At 41.7% G+C, this 20,505-nt stretch overlaps 1 protein-coding gene across 1 annotated transcript in view; it reads right to left on the minus strand.

Moving 5' to 3' along the window:
* Positions 1-20,505, minus strand: part of LOC122821954 (meiosis inhibitor protein 1) — a 34,449-nt gene that overhangs the window by 7,081 nt on the left and 6,863 nt on the right. Inside the window, exons 5-11 of the mRNA XM_044100289.1 lie at positions 20,115-20,249; positions 19,755-19,947; positions 14,685-14,801; positions 13,539-13,649; positions 7,708-7,898; positions 7,300-7,384; positions 2,977-3,161 (exon numbers count right to left, since the gene is read on the minus strand). Coding sequence (XP_043956224.1) covers positions 2,977-3,161; positions 7,300-7,384; positions 7,708-7,898; positions 13,539-13,649; positions 14,685-14,801; positions 19,755-19,947; positions 20,115-20,249 — 1,017 coding nt within the window. The remainder of the gene's footprint in view (positions 1-2,976; positions 3,162-7,299; positions 7,385-7,707; positions 7,899-13,538; positions 13,650-14,684; positions 14,802-19,754; positions 19,948-20,114; positions 20,250-20,505) is intronic.

The following is a 20,505-nucleotide window of genomic DNA, read 5'->3' on the forward strand; positions in this document are numbered from 1 at the left end:
ACATCAATGTCCATTAACTTAAGTCTCTTAGTTTTTTGATCAATCAATTAAAATCCAAATTAAATATCCTGAAGTTTGTGCCTGTATTTTGAGGCACTATAAAAACAAAAAAGAAAAGAAGTACAAGCTACATTTCTTCTTGTTTTGTGGAAACAAACTGACTCGAAAATCTTTTCTGAACCCAACAAAAATATTTTTGTTTCCACAGTTCTTTAAGGAAACTGCGGAGGTGAGGAACGGCCGCGCTCAGCACCACTTCTTAATCACAGCACCGGTCTGGACTGATGAAAGGGTTCTTCTACACAAAAGGAAACGCATAAGGGAGTCGGGAGCGCTCCGTCACGACGCTCATATGTCATCTTGACAACAGTAAGAAAGTGAGGCGACAATGACAAATTGCAAGCTGTGACGGCCTGATGTGTCTTCAGCAGTTACATTTGTCATTAGATTGCTGTGATAAGCCGTCTGGCGGATGCAGAAAGGTGCGAGTTGTTCAATCTCTCCGTTTCGCCAGCTCTCCTGAGAGACCGCGTTGCTGTAAAAACTGAATCGGCAGATTTTTAACAAATAGCTCAGACGGTCTTGGGTATTTAAGCAGTCGCATCCTGGAAAACGCAAATGTTTACTGGACAAAACAGTAGAGAGGACTTTATTTTATCCTTCAAGCAGGTAAAGCAAGGCAGCTCTTGCAAATTTTGAAAGAAATAAAATCATTTTGTCACAGCAATACCAGTAATGAGAGCTCACTTGGAAGAAAATAGAGCAACAGACGCAGAAGGGGAAGAAGAAAAAACATAAACGCAGACACATGCTCGCAGATGGACAGAGAAGGGGCAACAAGATGACATGGGTGACAGTGATTGAGCAAGGTTTTAATAATGCATGCTTCTCCCACAGTACAGAGGCTGACAGGGAGCGCTGCATGGTGTCCAAAATTACAGAAGTAGGCCAGGAAGATGGAGTTATAACCTAAGCTACAGTCAGAGAGGGAGAGAGACAGGAGTCAACGGGTCGGGCAGAAGGAGACGAAAGTCAGTGAAGGGAAAGGGCCTGGAGCAAATCCTTCAGCCAGATGAGGATGCAAACATGAACGGAGGGAGAAGAGAGGAGCTGCGGCGCTTCCCTTCTGCAGCTGAACCAAAGACCCAAGAGTAAAGAGAGCAAAATAGCAGAGGAGAGGTTTGGGAACTGTTACTCATATCAGCTGCAGAGCAGCAGACCACAGAGCACTGAACCATCGCGCTACCGCTTTTATTTATTTATTTATTCTTTTACACAAAGGGGAGATAAGGAGCCAATAGTTGGTGCGCTGCAGCACAGACACAGTATTACACGACACATACAGGCCTTGCAAAAGTATTTGTGGTGCTTAAAAATCTAAAAACTGTGATGTGCATTTATAGCTTCTATCATCTTTGCGTTTCTAGAGCTTGCATGAGAAATGGGTCTTCTGTGTCTTCGCTTGCAATTTGAAGCGAAGACACAGTGGTTACAGGAGCTGGTGTTTAAAAAGAAAACGTACAACAAATAAACAAACAATCCTTAGCCTGGTGGGGGCACAATTCAAGCCTGGTGGCCTGCCAGGCTTATAAAACTCTGGAGGAAACCCTGCATACACATAGTTTAATCTGATCTATTCCACTACAGCTCTAGCTGCATGTTCTTTACTGTTCAGACGTTCAATGCATTTTCACAACATCGGCATCATCCTAAAACAAAATGAAGACCTCTTCAAGGCCAGTCGATATCCCCTCAAACTCTTTGTTCCTGAAAGTGTTTGGTCTAACTGGCTCCGGCATTGTGGATGTTATTAATCTGCCCCTCCCAAACCGGCTCTGTTCCCTTCACTTCTAAACATGCTGAAGAAACGCAGCTTGGACTCGTCTCAACAAATGAAAACAAGCTGATTTCTAAATGACCTCTTACTTAAAAAATGCTGGGAAAAGCTGCGGCCAACCAGCTGATGTCCAATTCGGTCAGTGACCTTTGACATTATTAATAACACCAGCTTGACTACAGGACTGTTAGTTAGTTAGTTGATGTTTGGTGGTCATCTGTGGAAATGCTTTATAGTGGTTTAGATATTTTTTTTTTTTTACATAAACTTCAGTATATAAACCAGAACACACCAGACTGTAATAACTATAGTAATATAATTTGTGGGGTTCTCCAAGGCCATGTGTTGGTTCCATTTTTCTTTTGTTTTCATTTTATGATCTGTTCAACTGGGTGAATAGATACACATCTATTTAACATTTCATATCATCTCCTGTCTCTTTGATTTAAGCTGTACTGCTACTTCAAAAAAATTGAAAATCTTCAAACTAAATTGCTTGAATGGCAAAAACTAATTAGAAACTTGTTACAAAATAACTCCTTTAAACTGAACTTGAAAAATAATCTTTTATTTTCAACCAATCAATGTCTCTTAAAACGACTTGTTCATAACAGTTTATGATTTTAGACCCATTTCTAAACAATGGAGATGGTTATTGATGCTTATATTTCCTCTCGTCTAAACTACAGTAACACACTTATCACTTGGATCAAATGCAGCGGGTCCTAAACTATTAGCAGGTTCATCATTTGCATCATTTAATTTGCCCTTTGTCTTTTTATTAATGTTTTAATTTAATCATGTTCTCTGTGAAGCACTTGAGGATCCTAATCTATGAAAGGTGCAAAATAAATAAACTTAGAACATGCTAGAACGTTGGTATGCAAAGTGTGACACTTTTACTGTTTGAGATTCATGCAGCCCACGGTGACATTGCATTGCAATGATGATATATCCAAGACATATTGTACAGCTCTGTACTAGGAGACAGCAGGTCATATTTAGTGTTGGCATGAACAGTTTGCATATAGAATTTGAATTACAGCATAATAATAGCATTCAAGCACTCATTTGCGATTGTGATATTGCTAACATGAATATTGCAAGTATGAATGTGATTCCACATGTTTGTGCAGCACCTGCATAAGAAGACCGCTGAGAGTGATTAGGAGGCACTGGGCCCCCGTCGAGCCAAGCGGGTACAGCGCTCCATCGTCAGGCTCCAGAGGCCGGGGCCCGACTAGTCCAGGACCGGTGCTCAGACACACCACTGGTGACGCCAGGTCAGCATCAAGCAAAGCCTGCAGCATCCGAAGGTAGCTGACTACAGAGGAAAATGAGAAAGTGGTATGATAAAAAATAAATAAATAAATAAATAAAAATGGTGCATTTCAATAAATAATTTCAGCAGGTTAATTTAGAAAGTGAGACTCATGCATTGTTTATAGATCAATGGATATAGCTCACAGCGGATGAAAAGCATCTCCGTGTACTGTTCAGTGTGTGCATTCAAGACTTGGCTGTGTCGTGTTCTGTGTTTTTCTGTGTATTTATTTCTAGTTTCCTGTGTGTCTGAGTCTCTGTGTTGTCCTGTCTCCCCGTGATTAGTCCCCAGGTGTATCTCGTTCCCTGATTTCCTCTTGTGTATTTAGTGTCACCTGTGTGTGTCTGTCTTCGTCGGGTCCTACGTCAGTGTACGTCTAGTTTACGTCTGATGTTTGCTCGTGCTGTCATTGTGTCCATTCGTTTATCCTGTTTGCTACCAGTATTGAGCCGTTTGCTTCCGCTCAGCTGTGCTGCCAGGAGTTTTGGACTTTTGACTTGTTTTTTCATTATTAAATCTTCATTTATTCACTGCAACCTGGTTCCATCGTGTCTGCCTCACCACCTCATCACAATAATTCATGACAGAAGGACCCGACCAAGCTGAACGGTGAGGCAGACATTTATTTATTTTTTTTTCCTCCATCATGGAAGCAGATGAGCTACAGGAGCTAACAGACACCATTAAGGAATATGTCGAGGTTAAAGCTAAGCCCAACGCCGACTGTAGACGGCTTGGTCTTGCTATTCGCTTGGGATTATTGCTGGAGTACTGGGTTCCACGCTTTCCGCACCCGCAGCTGGTGGAACTGCAAAGGGAGGTAGAGTGGGAGCGTGAGGCAGCTCTGGCCGTCATGGCCGGCGAACCTCTGCCTCCCAAGCCGGACAATCTTTCCGCCAGCCCAGCCTCAGCTCCCGATTCTGCCGCCCAGCTCCGGCAGCCACCGAAACCGATTCTGCCGCCGCGCTCCAGGCGCGCACCCGAGCTCCGATTCTACGCCGCGCTCCAGCGGCGCACCAGCCCGATTCTGCCGCCCGCTCCAGCAGCGTGACCAGCCCGATTCTGCCCGCTCCAGCCGGGCGCACCGCTCAGCTCCATTCTGCCGCCCGCTCCAGCAGCGCCACCTAGCTCCCGTTTCTGCCGCCGCTCCTGCCGGCGCACCCGAGCCGCCTAGTGAGTTCCCCGAGCCCCCAGCTCCTGGTACTCCCTGTGCTTCCCCCGAGACTCCCTGTGCTTCCCCCGAGACTCCCTGTGCTTCCCCCGAGACTCCCTGTGCTTCCCCCGAGACTCCCTGTGCTTCCCCCGAGACTCCCTGTGCTTCCCCCGAGACTCCCTGTGCTTCCCCCGAGACTCCCTGTGCTTCCCCCGAGACTCCCTGTGCTTCCCCCGAGACTCCCTGTGCTTCCCCCGAGACTCCCTGTGCTTCCCCCGAGACTCCCTGTGCTCCCCGTCGCCGCCCCCGTGCGGCCCCAGAGACTCCTTGTGCTCCCCGTCGCCGCCCCCGTGCGGCCCCAGAGACTCCTTGTGCTCCTCGTCGCCGCCCCCGTGTGGCTTTAGAGACTCCTCGTCGCCACGGACGGCCGCCGGACAGCCTCCGTGGTTCCCGCCTCCTGCGCTGAGCGGCCGCCCGGACCGCCGCCCAGGGTTCCCGCCTCCTGCGCCCTTGCGGCGGCCGGACCGCCTCCGTGGTTCCCGCCTCCTGCGCCGCGGACGGCCGCCGGACCGCCTCCGTGGTTCCCGCCTCCTGCGCCGCGGACGGCCGCCGGACCGTCTCCGTGGTTCCCGCCTCCTGCGCCGCGGACGGCCGCCGGACCGTCTCCGTGGTTCCCGCCTCCCGGTGCTTCCGCCTACCCAGTTGGGTTTGTTTTGTTTGTTTTGGACTCTGGACCCTTGTGTTTTCCGCCCAATTATGTTGGGTAGTTTTTCGTTGTTTTATGGACTCTGGACCCCCCATCCAGCTCCCCTCCGCCCACCCTCGTTGGGTTTTCCCATTTTTGGGCGTCTGGGAGCCGCCCGTTAAGGGGGGGGTACTGTCGTGTTCTGTGTTTTTCTGTGTATTTATTTCTAGTTTCCTGTGTGTCTGAGTCTCTGTGTTGTCCTGTCTCCCCGTGATTAGTCCCCAGGTGTATCTCGTTCCCTGATTTCCTCTTGTGTATTTAGTGTCACCTGTGTGTGTCTGTCTTCGTCCGGGTCCCTCGTCCAGTGTACGTCTAGTTTACGTCTGATGTTTGCTCGTGCTGTCATTGTGTCCATTCGTTTATCCTGTTTGCTACCAGTATTGAGCCGTTTGCTTCCGCTCAGCTGTGCTGCCAGGAGTTTTGGACTTTTGACTTGTTTTTTCATTATTAAATCTTCATTTATTCACTGCAACCTGGTTCCATCGTGTCTGCCTCACCACCTCATCACAATAATTCATGACAGGCTGGGGATCCTTTTGCATGAATTACAGCATCAGTGCAGTATTCTAATATAGTCTCTGTTTTAGAAGAGGGTGAACATATTTGGAGGCCATATTGTGGCTAAATCTCTGTGTGAAAACTCATCAAGTTCTGACTTGAGCCGCCGTCCACACCTTATGAATCGCCTCGGTAATCGTATCGTTTATCATTTATTGTGAAAAACGACTAATGATAGGAATTTCGATTTATTGTAGCACGAATAAATTTCACCTAATGATGTTAAATAAAATAAAATAAAAATAAAAAACTGACAGTATTGCCAGAAATTTTATTTTTACCATTTCATTCACTGTTTGTTCCAGAAGATCTGATGAATAAACTGATGAACAAAGACAAGACAGACATGAAAAGAAAACAGCAAACATAAGTTGTAAAAGCGCAGAGTGGTTCTTGACTGACTGGAGGATTGGAAAAACGTAACAGCAGCAGAAACTGAGGCAGAGTGGAAACAAGTAAAGGCAAATCAAAGCTATTTTTGAACTGACATGTGTCGGAGAGCTCAGGCATCGAGTTGAAGATGTCTGAGTGCAGAGAGAGAAAGAGAGACAGAGAGAGACATAACCAAATCTTCAGGAGGATAAAGAGCATAAAAAGCCCAAAAACTGCTACTAAAAGAGAAGAATCCAAACTAAAAGGGGCCAACCATCTGAAACACACTGACGCCATGAACACCCAGATCTAATTGCCCTGAGGAAGGAGCCCTAATTAGTGCGCACAAAAGAGGAAACTAAGACAGAGATTTTAAAAAAAACCAGTGCTGGAACGGCAAACATTGGGGAGCTAAAAACTGAGATGGTGAGACGAAGAGGAGGCTGAGCGAGCGGAGAGGGAGGGGAAGAGAGATCGGTGCGCAGAAGGCGGGAGCCAATAAATCACAGTGACCCTGACAGGCTACTTATTCAGCTGACAGACAGAGACACAGGAGCAGCAGGGATGATCCGTCTACCAGCGCTACAGTGGTTTGTGGGACACTTAATATGATGAGTGATTGTGAAAAACAAGCATGGGGTTAGGAGACTCCGCTAAAGATGAAGTTTTGACAGGAAGTTTGCAGAACTTTGTGCAAACTGGAGGTAAGAGAGCCAGATTAGCATCCTGTGATTCAGGCAGTATGTAAAAATGTTTCACACTCTGGGAGAACTTGTGCTAACCAGACTGTATGGGAAAACACTAAAGTGTGTGTCATTAGCTGTGTCTCCATTACAAATGTGCGCAAAACATTCTTGACATTCTGCTGTTGTTGAAAACCCCCCCACAATATTTTCATTTAAAAAGAGATTAAATTAAAATCACACGTGAATAAGCTTGTTCGTGTGAAAAGGTCTGGAAAAAAAATAAGTTTCCATTGCACCAACTCTGATGCAGAAGGAAAAACCACATCATTGTAGCGCAATTTTTTTTTTCCTTCCTTTTTAATCAAAAACCTGAGTTTGACTCGTCTCGATTTAGTGAATTTATTTTCATAATCCCAATTTGCGTAATTTCAAAATCTATTGAAACGCAGCTGATGAGTGGCAGGTTGCACACATGAACAGAAACAAAAACAAAAATAACACACGAGTCAATCAAAAATGAGTAAATTCTCCAGAAAATCACACTTAGATAAACCTTTTTGTCTGCAAGAAAAGAAAAAAGGGTTAAAAACATTAGTCTTAAAACATTAAAAACATCGTCGTTACCCAGCAGGAGATTGTCTGTGTTTCGTTTTTGGCAAAACAGTCGGTGCACAGCCGTGTCCAGACTCCAAATAACACTCTTATGAACCTTAAAAAAAAAGAGATAAATATGAGAGAGAGGAAAGACGGGAAAAAATGTAAGTGTGAGGCAATCAGAGAGTTAAGGATTAAGGTTAAAATTGTCGTATTCAAGAATGTATTACATCTCCATGGTGAACAGAATGAAGCGGCGCAGATTTGCAGAGCGGTACATATCAAATGAATGCAATTGTTCCCTGCTCCACAGCCACAGACGGCTCTTTAGTCACTTTTCGAGTGCTGTGTGTCTCGCCCTTGACTGTTTGTGTTTTGTGTGAAGTTCAGCCCCGGAGTTGTGACAAGAGCCGGGCTGAGTCGAGCGGCGGTGTGTACCTGAGTGGAGTGAACGCGCTGCAAGGTAATGAGGGAGGATAGGAGAAGATGGCTGCAGCACAGCAGAGCCAAAGGAGGACAGGAGGGCGGAAGGGGGGACGGAGCGGAGGAGGAAGACGAAGAGGAGGAGGAAGAGACGACTGTCTGCAGCTGGTCCATCAGTGCACCGTTGGAGAGCAACACGGAGACCGCTGGAAAGAAGACCATTCAGGGGATTTGTCATTTTATGTTATGCAGCTGCACACAGAGGTCATGTCAACTGAATATTTTTCAGTTTGTGGCCTTTTGTATTGATGGAAAAGAAAAACCAGCACAAATCATTCTTTAATTTTCCCAAAGAAGAGCAATGGGGACTTTGCGATAAGACATTTAATCCCCAAGAACATGAATAAAAACCAACAGGCCACCTGTTTGGACCATTTGGGCACCAGAGTTATAAGTAGAGACCTTTTAGGACAATCTTTTGATTTCCTCGCTCACTTGACAAATTCTATGACACCAATTTCACGCAGCCAGACCAGCAGGGCCTTTTTCTTTTTCGTGCAGACGGCACTGAAAGCAGATCTAAAAGCATAATCATGGCTCCTTCATACTTTTCCAGGCTCAAGCTTAGTTTCCGATCATTTTCAGCCATTTTTACAGAGTAAACACAAAACTTCACTTTCAATTTATTGCAGATATTCCTACAATGTAACCTCTCTGCCTTCAAACTACTAGACAGCATTAAGATTTCAATCTACCGACGGTGAAAAAAGGTGATGAATTTTCTTTGGCGCCAGATGAGGCGATGCAGTGATCGTTTCTAATCTCAGCCACTCATGGCTGTGAGGGGAGAGTTATGTAATGCAAAAAAAAATACAGCTTTGAGTACAGTGAAGAATCATTTTTTGTATGTAAAATGTGAACTTTCAGAGATGAGAAAAGAAGACGCTAGAACGAAATTAATGCAGATGTGAAAGGAAAGTTGTGCCTTTGTAGGCTGATCTCGACAACCTTCAGTACATTTTGTCCGACTGGGTGATACTTACACATGAAACTGATCATATCTACCTCCGCAAAGGTCTAAAAATCAGCCACTGTTCAAATCAGGTCACGTCTGCATGCATGTGGTCAACAATAGTCACCCCACTGTTGCCAACTTAGCAACTTTTCATTGTGTTGTGAGACCAACACAATGATTGAAGGTGTATTGTGACCTTATAGCTGTCGTGGTGTATTGTTGACCCAAATGCAACAGGCGACAGACGAAGTATAGTTGAGAATACTTAACCTCTTACACCCTAAGCGAGCCGAGGTCACATGGCAGCTGGACCCACCGGTGGGTCTGTCGGGTTCTAGAGGTTAATAAAACAAAAACCAGAAACCAAATTGCAAAAAGAAAAATCAGACGCGAGGAGATCACAGAGGACCATGAGGAGTGGTGAAGTAAAGAAAGTAACGAGATGAACAGGCAAGTAGTGACTGACAAAGAGGAGCTTAAATACTAGGAAGGTTGTGGGCTGATGAGCTAATTAATTGCAGGTGTGAGCAGCAAAAGCAGGAGCCAGGCTGAGGAGGGGGAAAGAGAAAGTGACACAGGAGAGCAAGGGAGAGAATACAGGGAAATAGGAATTAATTCTAACTAAAGAATAGTTAGACTAAAGAAAGATGATAAACTAGAATAACTAGAAACAAGGAACATAACTAGAATCACAAAGGAAGAACAGGAGTGGAAAACAGGGCAAACTAAATAGAAAAATCTAAGGGACAGCAAAAAAGACAAAAATCCAAAACCAAACTCAAACAACCCCAGAGCCCAACAATAACATCAGTCAAGCTCAGAATCGGCAGGTCAGATTTTTCAAAGATTATGATTGGCCAAAAAAACTGCAATCTGTTAACCCCTAATATATGGATTTTAATAATAGGACAAATTTTGAAAACTAAAATGCTTAACATAATGCAGTGGATTAGAAACATAACAGTAGCAATTTGTACAATAACTGCTGAAAGAAAACACACTGATTGATGTTATAAAAGTATTGTTTTCTGTAGGGATGCACAATATAAGACTTTTGGTTGATATCCGATATGCCGATATCCTAAAACTCTTTTGGCTAATAATTGATACCAATACCGATATTGATCCAGAGCTTGTAGAATGGACTGCTGGTGAGGTTTTTAACTAATCTCTTACTTTCCCTTTTGGCCATCGTAAACTCATCGCAATGATCTGAATGGTGGTTCTTGAAATGGTTAATTAGGTTCGAAGTGCTGGAGGACTTTGTTGTTGCTCCTCCTCTCATCAGTGATGCTGTGCAGTCATTACAAATAGCAGTTCTGCTGTCAGCTTCTGACACTTTAAAAAAAACTTCCACACTGCTGACATTTTCACCTGGACACTTAGTCAAGACGCTGTGCTGTGCTGCAGGCTTCATCGTCACTGGTTTCTCGTATAAAAACCACCACCATTTATACTGGTTATTTTTGATGGAATGGCAGAATTTAAATTAAATTTTACATCTAATGTTAGTCGATACCGATACCATGCCGATAATATTGTGCATCCCTAGTTATCTGAACTATTTTCTTATTGTTATTGTGATGCCCCTGTACAATGAACCATTTTATAGTTCTGTTCTTTATAAAGTGTAACAAGCTGATTGTAGAAGGCTGGTTGAGCTAAGAGTAATTTCAAAATAGTGTTACGTTAACGGAGAGAGAGCAGTTTCTCTAAAACAAAAGACTTACTCCTGCTGTTTTTCTGGAATCTCATCAATAGGACTTTGAATCCTTGAAAAGTTATGACGACATCTTTTTGCAGCGTACATCGATACGGACAGCTGACCCAGTCGTAGTTTTTACATCGCCTAAGCTTATCAAAAATGATGCCGCAGCAAATCTGTGCTGTAGTCATAGAAAACATGGCCCAGCAGTACCGTGGTGTGTGTGTGTGTGGGTTAGCTTCATCCTGGCAGAAGATTTCCATTTCACAAACAGGAATCTGGTAAGATCCCAGCGCGCCACACCATCGGCTCAAACACTCACTGGCCTCAGGCTGAAACAACTGAACTCACCACACATGAAGCAGCAGCAGAGAGAGAAAACCGACAGGCTGCAGCAGCAGAAGCACTAATACAGAAAAAATACTCCTGGCATAATAAGACTTTCCCTCCCATCTGGATCCCTGCTCTCTTGCTACCAAGCACCACCTTATTAACCACAATGCAGCTCATTGCTGACCTCTGCTGAGGTTTTTCTTTTCCGTGGGGGCATGAGCAGGGAAATTCAACTTGTGTAACCAATCACATCAAATGGTGTGTGTGTGTGTGTGTGTGTGTGTGTGCGTGTGCGTGGGTGTGTGTGTGTGTGTGTACGTGGAATTTTGTTCACATATTTGTTTTGTCTTTGATTTCAGTGAAGACTTTTTTTTATTTTTTTATTTGGGTTGTTTGGATTCCCGTGCGAGTCTGAGCAGAGCACAAAACTGCAAACAAAGTTTTGCAGTTCATCTGCAAATCAAATAAAAACTAAAAAAATATTCAGAGCTGAGGCACTAATTACTTTTTGTCTGACTGAGTTTTGGGAAATTGCTAAAATGTTTTTGTTCCATAATCATCATGCAGAGATTGATGATAATCCATAAAGCTTGTTTTGTCTAATTTGATGTTTATTTCCGCTGGACCGTTTGTCAGAAAGGGTTGGGATGTAGAATATTCAGCATAAAATAAAAACCATCCAAATTTTTATTTCTGTTAAATAATGCATGAGCCCAATCAAATTGTGATATGTAAATTTTCAGTTTATCTGTTTTTGGGAGATAAGCCACATTTTTATTTATCCATTTCAATTTTAACAGGAGCTTTTTTCAGTTCCTGTGGAAAGCCGGAAATTAATCAACATGATTCTGTGTGAGCAGGTAAAAATGTTCTTGCTGTTCATGACAAGTAGAGGCAGGCAGGTTTTGGTGCAACTTTATCAACATCACTCTGGATGACTAGCAAAAAAAAAAAAAAAAAAGAAAAGAAAAAAGAAAAAGTCAGTATCAGAGTTAAGGACGCAGGTAACACGGCAAAAAAACCCAGCATTTTCACCATTTAGTCTTTTGTAACATTTGTGTCTAATGCAGTCATGCAATGCAGTAAGAGTTTATCAATCACATAGCGGCATGTTTGATAAGTTAAATAATAATTTAAACATTTCTGTATATAGTGTCATTTCTTTATTGATCCTATGCAATGTTCTGAAAACACAATTTCTGGTTTTCATTATCTGGAAGCTGTAGTCGTCAAAATTAAAAAAAAAAAAAAAAAAAAAAGTATTTAATGCTTAATGAATCTATATAATAAATGAGATCTTAAAAATTTGAAATTTTTCTCCATCTTCAAATTTTTTGAGGTGTAATAATGAAACGATGAAACCCTATCGCAGAGGACGGAGAAATTTATTAAGTAGGGTTTGGATTCTTGATATGAATATTAAAATCGGGGGAAAAAGCTTTAACGTTTCATAACTTTGAATTAAAACCATGTTGGACATTAAGCTTCAAAATGCAAGATGAAGAAAAAAGAGCAGGTATAAAAAAAAAAACAGCAGGGAGATTAATTCATTGTTTAATGGTTTTTGGTCAACCATTAAACAAAAAAGCAAACAAAAAATATATATAGAGAGAATTTAAAGCGTTAAAAAGACTCACACAGATGTGCGCTTCGTACAAGATGTTTTGGCACAATAGAGCTTTTTTTTCCTCCACAATTTTGTTAATTGTAAAGAGGGTTAAATAATAAAAATTCCAGAAATTATTCTTTTCTTTTTTTACTTGAAGAAAGATCTCAAGGTTCACAGAGTTCGTACAGCTGTACAGCTGCAGGCGCTGTTGCCCTCCGATAAAATCCTGCAGGCGTCTTCGCGTAGTTCTGAACTTCAACCGTAGGAAAGAGTTTTATACATAAAGCAACTTATCTTAAACATTTTTATCATTTCCTTTTTTTTAAACTCTAAATATAAACAAATGTTATCACGTCGATGTAAAAAGATTAAATTAAATAATTTCTTTGGCAGTGCTGCCTAATGACAGTGGGTATTTGTAGAACGGTTCGACTGACAAGGTCCCCGCGGGCACCGTGTTGGTGACCCCTGCTGTACTGCAATAAGAATAAACTAATTACTATTTACTATGCATTCATGGTCTACACCTGTAATATATTCAGTGACATTTGTTTAATGCAGCATGAACAGTTTCATAAGGTAAAGAGGTGGTAATGTGGTTTCGGTTTTAAACTATAACTAAGTTTTACTATCAAACAGCAGAAACTGACCAGAAGCAACTGTTTTGCTGCAAACAGGAAAAACAGCGAGACTTTTTAATTATTACATTAATTATTATCATTTATCACAAGCCATTGCTTAAACTGCAACATTTATTCACATTGCTACATCACTTTTACATACCATAACAACCCCTTGAAACAGCTAAGAAGATTAAAATGATTGTCAGTGCAACAATCCTTCCGTGTTTAAAGACAGAAAGTCTTTTTTCCACATTCTCATCGGGGATTCACGACAGTGTGAATCCCTAACGAGTTTAACGCCAAAATGTATCTACTCTATTTTTATTTTTTTTTCTCTTGCTGCCATTTTGTTTTTGGAACTCTAACCATTAACCTGGTTAGACGCCACCAGTACAGAATGCGAATAATTCCTTCCTCAGTCTTGACGTTTTGATCAGGGGTAAAAAAAACAAACAAAAAAAACAATAACAAAAAAACAGGCACCGCTTATAAACGAAGCGACGTCAAGAGAAACAGCAACAGAAATAAACGGGAGCCGACTCAGACAGAAAGGTGCCTCACCTCGGTCACTGCTGTGTGCTGGGGACAGACTCAGGCAGCACTGCAAGAAGTTGAAGGCAGGCAGCAGGCTCTCTGTGTTAGTAGGCTTCAGCATCCCAGCTAGGCTACTCACTGACACAAAACACACACACACACACACACACGCCCATCAACAAAATTAATTACGTTCTCATAGGCCGAGTAACTTAATGAGTGTGTTAATCCTCTGTAACAAAATCTGCAATTTTAAAAGTAATCATATTTGTTACACAAACACAACAATTAAACATGTGTCAATGAATAATAAAAACAATAAAACACACCATGTGAAACATACTTTGTGGCAAAGATGGCCGTGTTAGCACCAGTGTTTAAAAACTGACTACGCCCCTTTGGTCACATGTTGTCATGCGACAACCACAAACTTTCCTTTTTCCCCGATGGTTTCCTCGAGACAACGAGTCAGTCTCGAGAAAACAAACGTTGCTTTCTCGAGATTCTGCGATGATTGGTGTGTGTTAATCTCGATTTCATTCTTCAAGCGCATGCCGTTGTGCAGGCTACCTCGAGAAAACCATCGGGAAATGAACTCGTTTCATGAACTCACTGAAACTAAAGAAGTGAGCTAAACGAGAAGGATACGCGGAAAACATTTGCTCTTGGCTTTTGTAACACGGCAACACCAACTAGAACGCGCTTTTGAATTTTGCATTCAGACGGAGATGCATTTGTGTTCAAAGTAGGGTTCTCACAGCACTGAGAATTAACATCGATGCGATAATCGTCAACATTCTTGTAACCGTGGCAACCTCCTTCGAAAGGAAAGGTTTTATTCTAACAAAGTACAGAAAATCCAATCAATTCCATAAAATCCTAACAAACTACTGTAAAAATTGTGATTATGACACAGCAAAATGCGAGAAAGCAAAAGAGGAACATCATAAACTTTACTTGTTGATGTACTGTACACTTATGCTTCCATAATCTACAAAAACAAACTAGTTTAGTATCTCTTCTGCTGTATTTCTGGGAACGTTCCTCTGAAACCCAAAATGTTTTTCTGCGCTTTCATGAAGCGTTACGTCAAAAGCGGGGAGTTAGACGACGACGCAGACGGTCTAGGTAAATGTGACAAAGGGAGTTATTAACGCTACATTTCCATCTCACCGTGATAGAGCAGCTTGAAACACACTCCCTCCATGTTGCTGTAGATGGAGGATGAAGGCGGGTCACTGGCCTGCGTCAGACAAAGCAGCTTCAGAACCACGGGGAGCGAGCTGGCCGCTTGACACAGACGGGGGAAAATAAAACACAAGGCATACAAATAATGAGAAAGCGGAGTACTGTGTGAGGAAGACAAGAGACCAGCGAAGCTTAAAGACTTCCACTTCTCATCTAGAATTAGCATAAACTCATTCTTTAGCCCAAAGGATGTTCTCAGAGCATTTGTCAAAGCCAAAAGGACAGAATATGGCTTTAAACTAACAGTTTAGTTTGGAGAAAACTCCTAAATTCACATCTGGATCTAATCACGTTTCGGTTTGCAATCGAGCAAAGTGAATACTTTGCGTCCCAATCCGGGGAGGAAGAAGGAATCGAAGAGATGAGAAAACGAAGCGGTTACACAGAAAAGGCCAGCAGTCTTTTCTTCTTTTTTATTGCTGGAGAGCATTGCACTAAAATATCTCCCCTGGAGATGCTGCCACATGGGAGCTAATATAGAGCGTGTATTAATGCAAATTACATTGAACTGTACTTGAACATGTGCAAAGATAGCTATCTTTAATTCCCCGCAGACGCTAAACGAGCAGAGAGCAGTCAGAGGCTAACAGCAGCAACAGTTGCTGAAGCCTCGGCTGGCCTGCTGCTGTTTCTGCCCTTCAGCTGTTCTCATTAACCTGGTCAAATAAACTCTGCAGTGAAATCCTCTCAGGGCGCAGTACGTATCTGTCCAACTTCCACACAACCGAAGCTTAAACGATGGGAAAAAAAATAGTGCTGTTTTTTGCTTGAATAAACATTAGCGTTTCGTAAGCGCCTCCTATGTGATGGTTTTTGCTTGAATTTCTAATTGATACCTCATTAAGATTCAAACCGTGTTTTGTTATTTTGTTGTTCACAAAACAACATGAGGAGATTCCTGCTCCAGTGATGCAGAGGCCAGTTGCGGAGGCTCGCTGAAAATGTCACGGAGGTGTGCGCCTAATTAGAACTGCCTTCTCGGGCGTGCTGTGGTGGCGTAGGGGATAGCGCGACCCACATTTGGAGGCCTTCAGTCCTCGACGCAGCCGTCGCGGGTTCGATTCCCGGACACAGCCGACGTTTGCTGCATGTCTTCCCCCCTCTCCTTCCCACTTTCCTGTCAGTCTACTCTCATATAAGGGACACTAGAGCCCACAAAAAGACCCCCTGGAGGGGAAAAAGAAAAAAAGTGAGAACTATTAATTAAAAAAAAAAAAAAAAAAAAAAGAACTGCCTTCTCCGCAGCATCAGTTTGCCTCCACAAAGTTTGTTTTCTGTATTTGGAAATCAGTAATTCAGAGAAAACACACGGCCTCTGTCGGTAATGCGATGAAAATATGAGCCGTCTCATATTAACCAGATCTGATCCACTGTTGTCTACCTAACGACGAGGTTATGCTGTTTAAACAGTGAATCTGAAGCTATTTTTCCAAATAAACAATGTGCACAAAAAATTTTAATCTCCGCCCTGAAGGCAGAGCAATACTGAAATTGAAGAAACTAAATCAATATGGCAGTTCTATCTAGGTAAACAAGTGCGTTACATCACACTGGCTTTGCTGTCAGAGGGGAATCCATGCTACATAAATGAAATTGATGATCGTCTGGTCCGACGGTAGTCAAGAAAGACTTCAGGAAAATCATTTTAATGAATTTATTCACCTTTTCAGAAGAGACTTCTGCCTCCCCCCCCTTCTAACAGCAGAGGCTTGAATAAAAGCGAAACAGAATTTAAATGTTTACTTTACACAATCTGCTTTTTCCCCAGCGTTATTTGTTAATACTAAAAATATCAACGAGTGTGTCTGAGGAGCTCAATAATGTTCTTTCCATAGTTACATACACTGCAAAGACAAAATGTTTGGTATTTTACTGTGACATTAAATCAGACTAAACTTGAGATTACTGAGATGATGGCAGCAGGTTAAAATGTATGATTCTACGTTTTCATTAATGTTCAATAGCTTTGTTCTTAATTACACTCCAATGCTCTTCAAAGCGTTATGGAAGAATATTTGTTACAAACTTTATTTTAAAACAGCCGTAAACACCTGCAACATAATATTTTAGTAAAGCATTAGGACTTAAATTAATCTTAACTCTGTGTACATCTATTTTAAATGTTTTCTAATGACCTATTTAAAAGATACAGGAGAGAACGCAGCATAAATATACCTGAAAACACCTTAAGAAACATTGTATCTAATAATTAGCCACTATTTGTAAAGAAAACTGGAGCCAGGGAAAATGATCCCATAAACATAACTCAGCGCAGCTACTTTTTTTTTTTTCAAAGACTTTTCTTTTAGATTTGAAAATAATTAAACTAAGTGCTTTCCATTAAGCTTTGCAAAAACACGCCGTGCCAAACTACCTTCGAGATCACTTAACAGCTCTGCTGCTGTCTCGGCAGGGCTCAGTAGTAAGTTGTAGTGTGTGTGTGTGTGTGTGTGTGTGTTTTTCCCTCCAGCAGCCGCCTCTCTACTTTTCATTACACGACTGGCATAGTGCTTTAAAACTGCAGCTCAAGTTCACAGAATATCTGATAAGTCAAAGCTCAGTGGTGTTCTACAGTCGGTGATCAAGAGTCAATGTTTTAGTCCTTTCTCTGACTCAACACCTGAATCCAATGCTGGTTCATTAAGCGTTACTCTGCAGAGCTTGGACGTTTGAACTTGAACCATTTGGATCAGGTTTGTCGGAGCTGGAGTAAAGTTTTTATTTTCATTTCTGACCTTACAGACACCTTTCCAGGTTTTATTCTCACATGCACTTCATGCCACCCTTATAATTATTTCAGAACGTTTTGTGACCTGTGTGTCTTTGGGGTCACATTTCTGTATGGCAACCCAAATGCTCTCACACCCACCTTTGTTTTTCTGTCTTAAATGTGATGTTTTCCTATAAAACAGGGGTGTCAAACTCCAGTCCCCAAGAGCGGTGTCCTGCAGTTTTTAGATGTGCCACAGGTACAAAACACCCGAATGAAATGGCTTAATTACCTCCTCCTTGTGTAGATCAGTTCTCCAGAGCCTTGCTAATTACCTAATTATTCTAAACAGCTGTGGTGCAGCAGAGGCACATCTAAAAGTTGCAGGACACCGGCCCTTGAGGACTGGAGTTTGACACCCCTGCTATAAAGGTTGTGTTTTATTGGCCATATAATTGTGCAAATTCAATTGAATTATAAAAACAAATTTGCTTAACAGAAACATGGCCACTCCCGTATATCGACAGAAAAAAATTGTCGCCGGGATGAAGTGGTTTTTAAACTGCAATGGAGGCACTTTTTCCGCACCACGAGAATCACATGATCAACGACCGGCAGTTGCTACTGGAAGAAACAACGAAGAAGACGACAGGAAGTGGTAGGACGAAGAAGGCGCAGCATGTTTCTTAATCGTTTCTCGCGTGAACAACTTATTCACCTGTGATTTTAATTGCGTTAAAAAAAGAAATAAATTTTGAAAACACAGAAATATTGTTTGTTATTATAGGTCCACTTTTATCGGCCCAATAAATACATGGGGAAAAAATGATCACCAATTTTAGTGCCAACGTCATGTATATTTCCAGATAGAACCATAGTAAGATTACTCAAGTTTGCCACAGTGTGACAAAACCTATGCTAATGCTAGTAGTTAGGACGATTTAATATGTCAAAATACGGAGTGGATTCAGAAAGTTAACACTCCCCAATTAACCATTTTCATTATTACACACTTCTTTAAATAAAGGTTATAGAGACACGAGGTAGAGCGTCATTAAGGACGAGATGTTTGAAACAAAAACAAACAATTCATCCAACAAACTAACTGAAGAAATCAAACTAAATAAACAGATCCGTCATGAACTGCGGTGAGGCAGACTCGGTGGATCCAGGTTGAAGTGAAGAAATGATGAATTTAATGAAGAAATACACAATCCATTGTCCAGGCAGCACAGAAAGAGCTGAAGGCTGAAAGCTCATGACTGGCAGTCCAATAGACATGAGAACAACAAACCGAGACACAAAACCTGACAAGGACCCGACGAGGAACAAGGAACACAGGTGGGTTTAAATACACAGGGAGACAATCAGGGGAAACAAGAGACAGGTGTCACTAATCAAGGGGCAGACGGGACAACACAGAGACTCCACCAAAACACAGAAACCAAAACAAACACACAGAAAAATTCAAATCACTACAAGATGTCGGCTTTGTGTGACTTAAAATTCAAGAATGAAACATTTTCAGAACTATTTCTACATGAAAATGTCACTTTATGGACACATCGACTGGAAAACCAACAATCTGGTTGCATCAGTGCACAAACACTTGACCTAATAATTTGCTATGTGTTATGTATGCTGCATAATCAGACCACAGCAAAAAAAAAAACAACAAAAAAATCATTCAAGTCGATATTTAATATTACATTCTCGCTTACGATGAATGGATTTAAACCTCCCCCTGAAGCAATGAGTGAAATCCTTTCGTGTTCGTTGAGTGGTGGAGCGATGAATACATTTTATCTACAGCAATAAATATCCCCTGTAGGAAGAAACCCACTAATTAAACCTGACAGTGTGAGTATTATGCGTGTCAGTCCAGTCCGGAGTTGTTTATCTGACGCATATATGAAGATGAATTGGAGTTTGTCTGAGTAAAATATGAAATTATCTTGCAAACTTGAATCAGTGATGAAATTTTACCAACGTGTGTACATTCTAAAAGAAACACAGAAAGAGAGAATCTAGAACTGAGGCGGATAAATTTCAAATGAACTAATCTGTTGGGTTTATCAGTGCCCTACAAGCAAGGACAACTTTATTTCTGCAGGGATAATTCAATTTCATTTGACTGCTTTGTTTTATAGATTTAATCCAATATATTTTACAATATTCTGTTCAAGCTAGTAAATGGTCTTTTATTGTGATGTAATAGCCATCTTTCTATTTCTATAATGGCTGTGCAAATCTTTATACCCGTGATTTTGGATTACGTTTTGTACCTGCTGCAGCGTGACCTTGTCCCGGCCCATTAGCCACGTTGTCCACGCTGATCCACTGCAAAGCCTGCAGCAGGGCTGGCCTAAGACTTGTGCACAAATCTGTCGCAAACTCTCTTTGTCCAAGCAAAAGAACCTTTAGCACATGCAGGACATGTTCTGCAACAGGAGCTTCTCCGCCGACAACAACCATGTCCTGTATGAACACAGGCAAAACAGCAGAAGCATCACCTTTAAAAAAAATAAATAACTGCAGTAAAGAAAAGAAGTTACAATAGCACCTGCGGAAAACGGGATAGATTTTAAATGCTAATTTTAAGGTTTACAAATTTCTAAACTGTAACAATAATTTCTTAGTCTCACCAAAAGGGTCAGCATCACATTTGGGTATTTCTCCATAAGAGCCAGCAGCTCTGAGGTTTCCCAGTCTGGCTCCTGATTCTGCTCCTGCTGATGTGTTTGGCTTCCTGTGTTTACATTACTCTGCTGCACACCTGCCTGCAAACAGGAGTAATATCCCAAAAAACTTTTCATTATTCCGATCGCAAGATCCGGAAAGAAATTAAGGTTCACTATTAAGGTTGTTTTATTATTAATTACAATATAGAGTATGGCTGGAACGATTAATTGGATTAATCGTGATTAATAAGTTATTCAAAATAATCGTCAACTAATTTCGCAATCGATTAATTGATGACTGAAGTATACACAATAAAAAAAAATAACACTCAGATAAGTAATTAAGCCAAATCTG

The sequence above is a fragment of the Gambusia affinis genome, linkage group LG19 (genome assembly GCF_019740435.1).
Source record: "Gambusia affinis linkage group LG19, SWU_Gaff_1.0, whole genome shotgun sequence".
NCBI classification, from domain to species: domain Eukaryota; kingdom Metazoa; phylum Chordata; class Actinopteri; order Cyprinodontiformes; family Poeciliidae; genus Gambusia; species Gambusia affinis.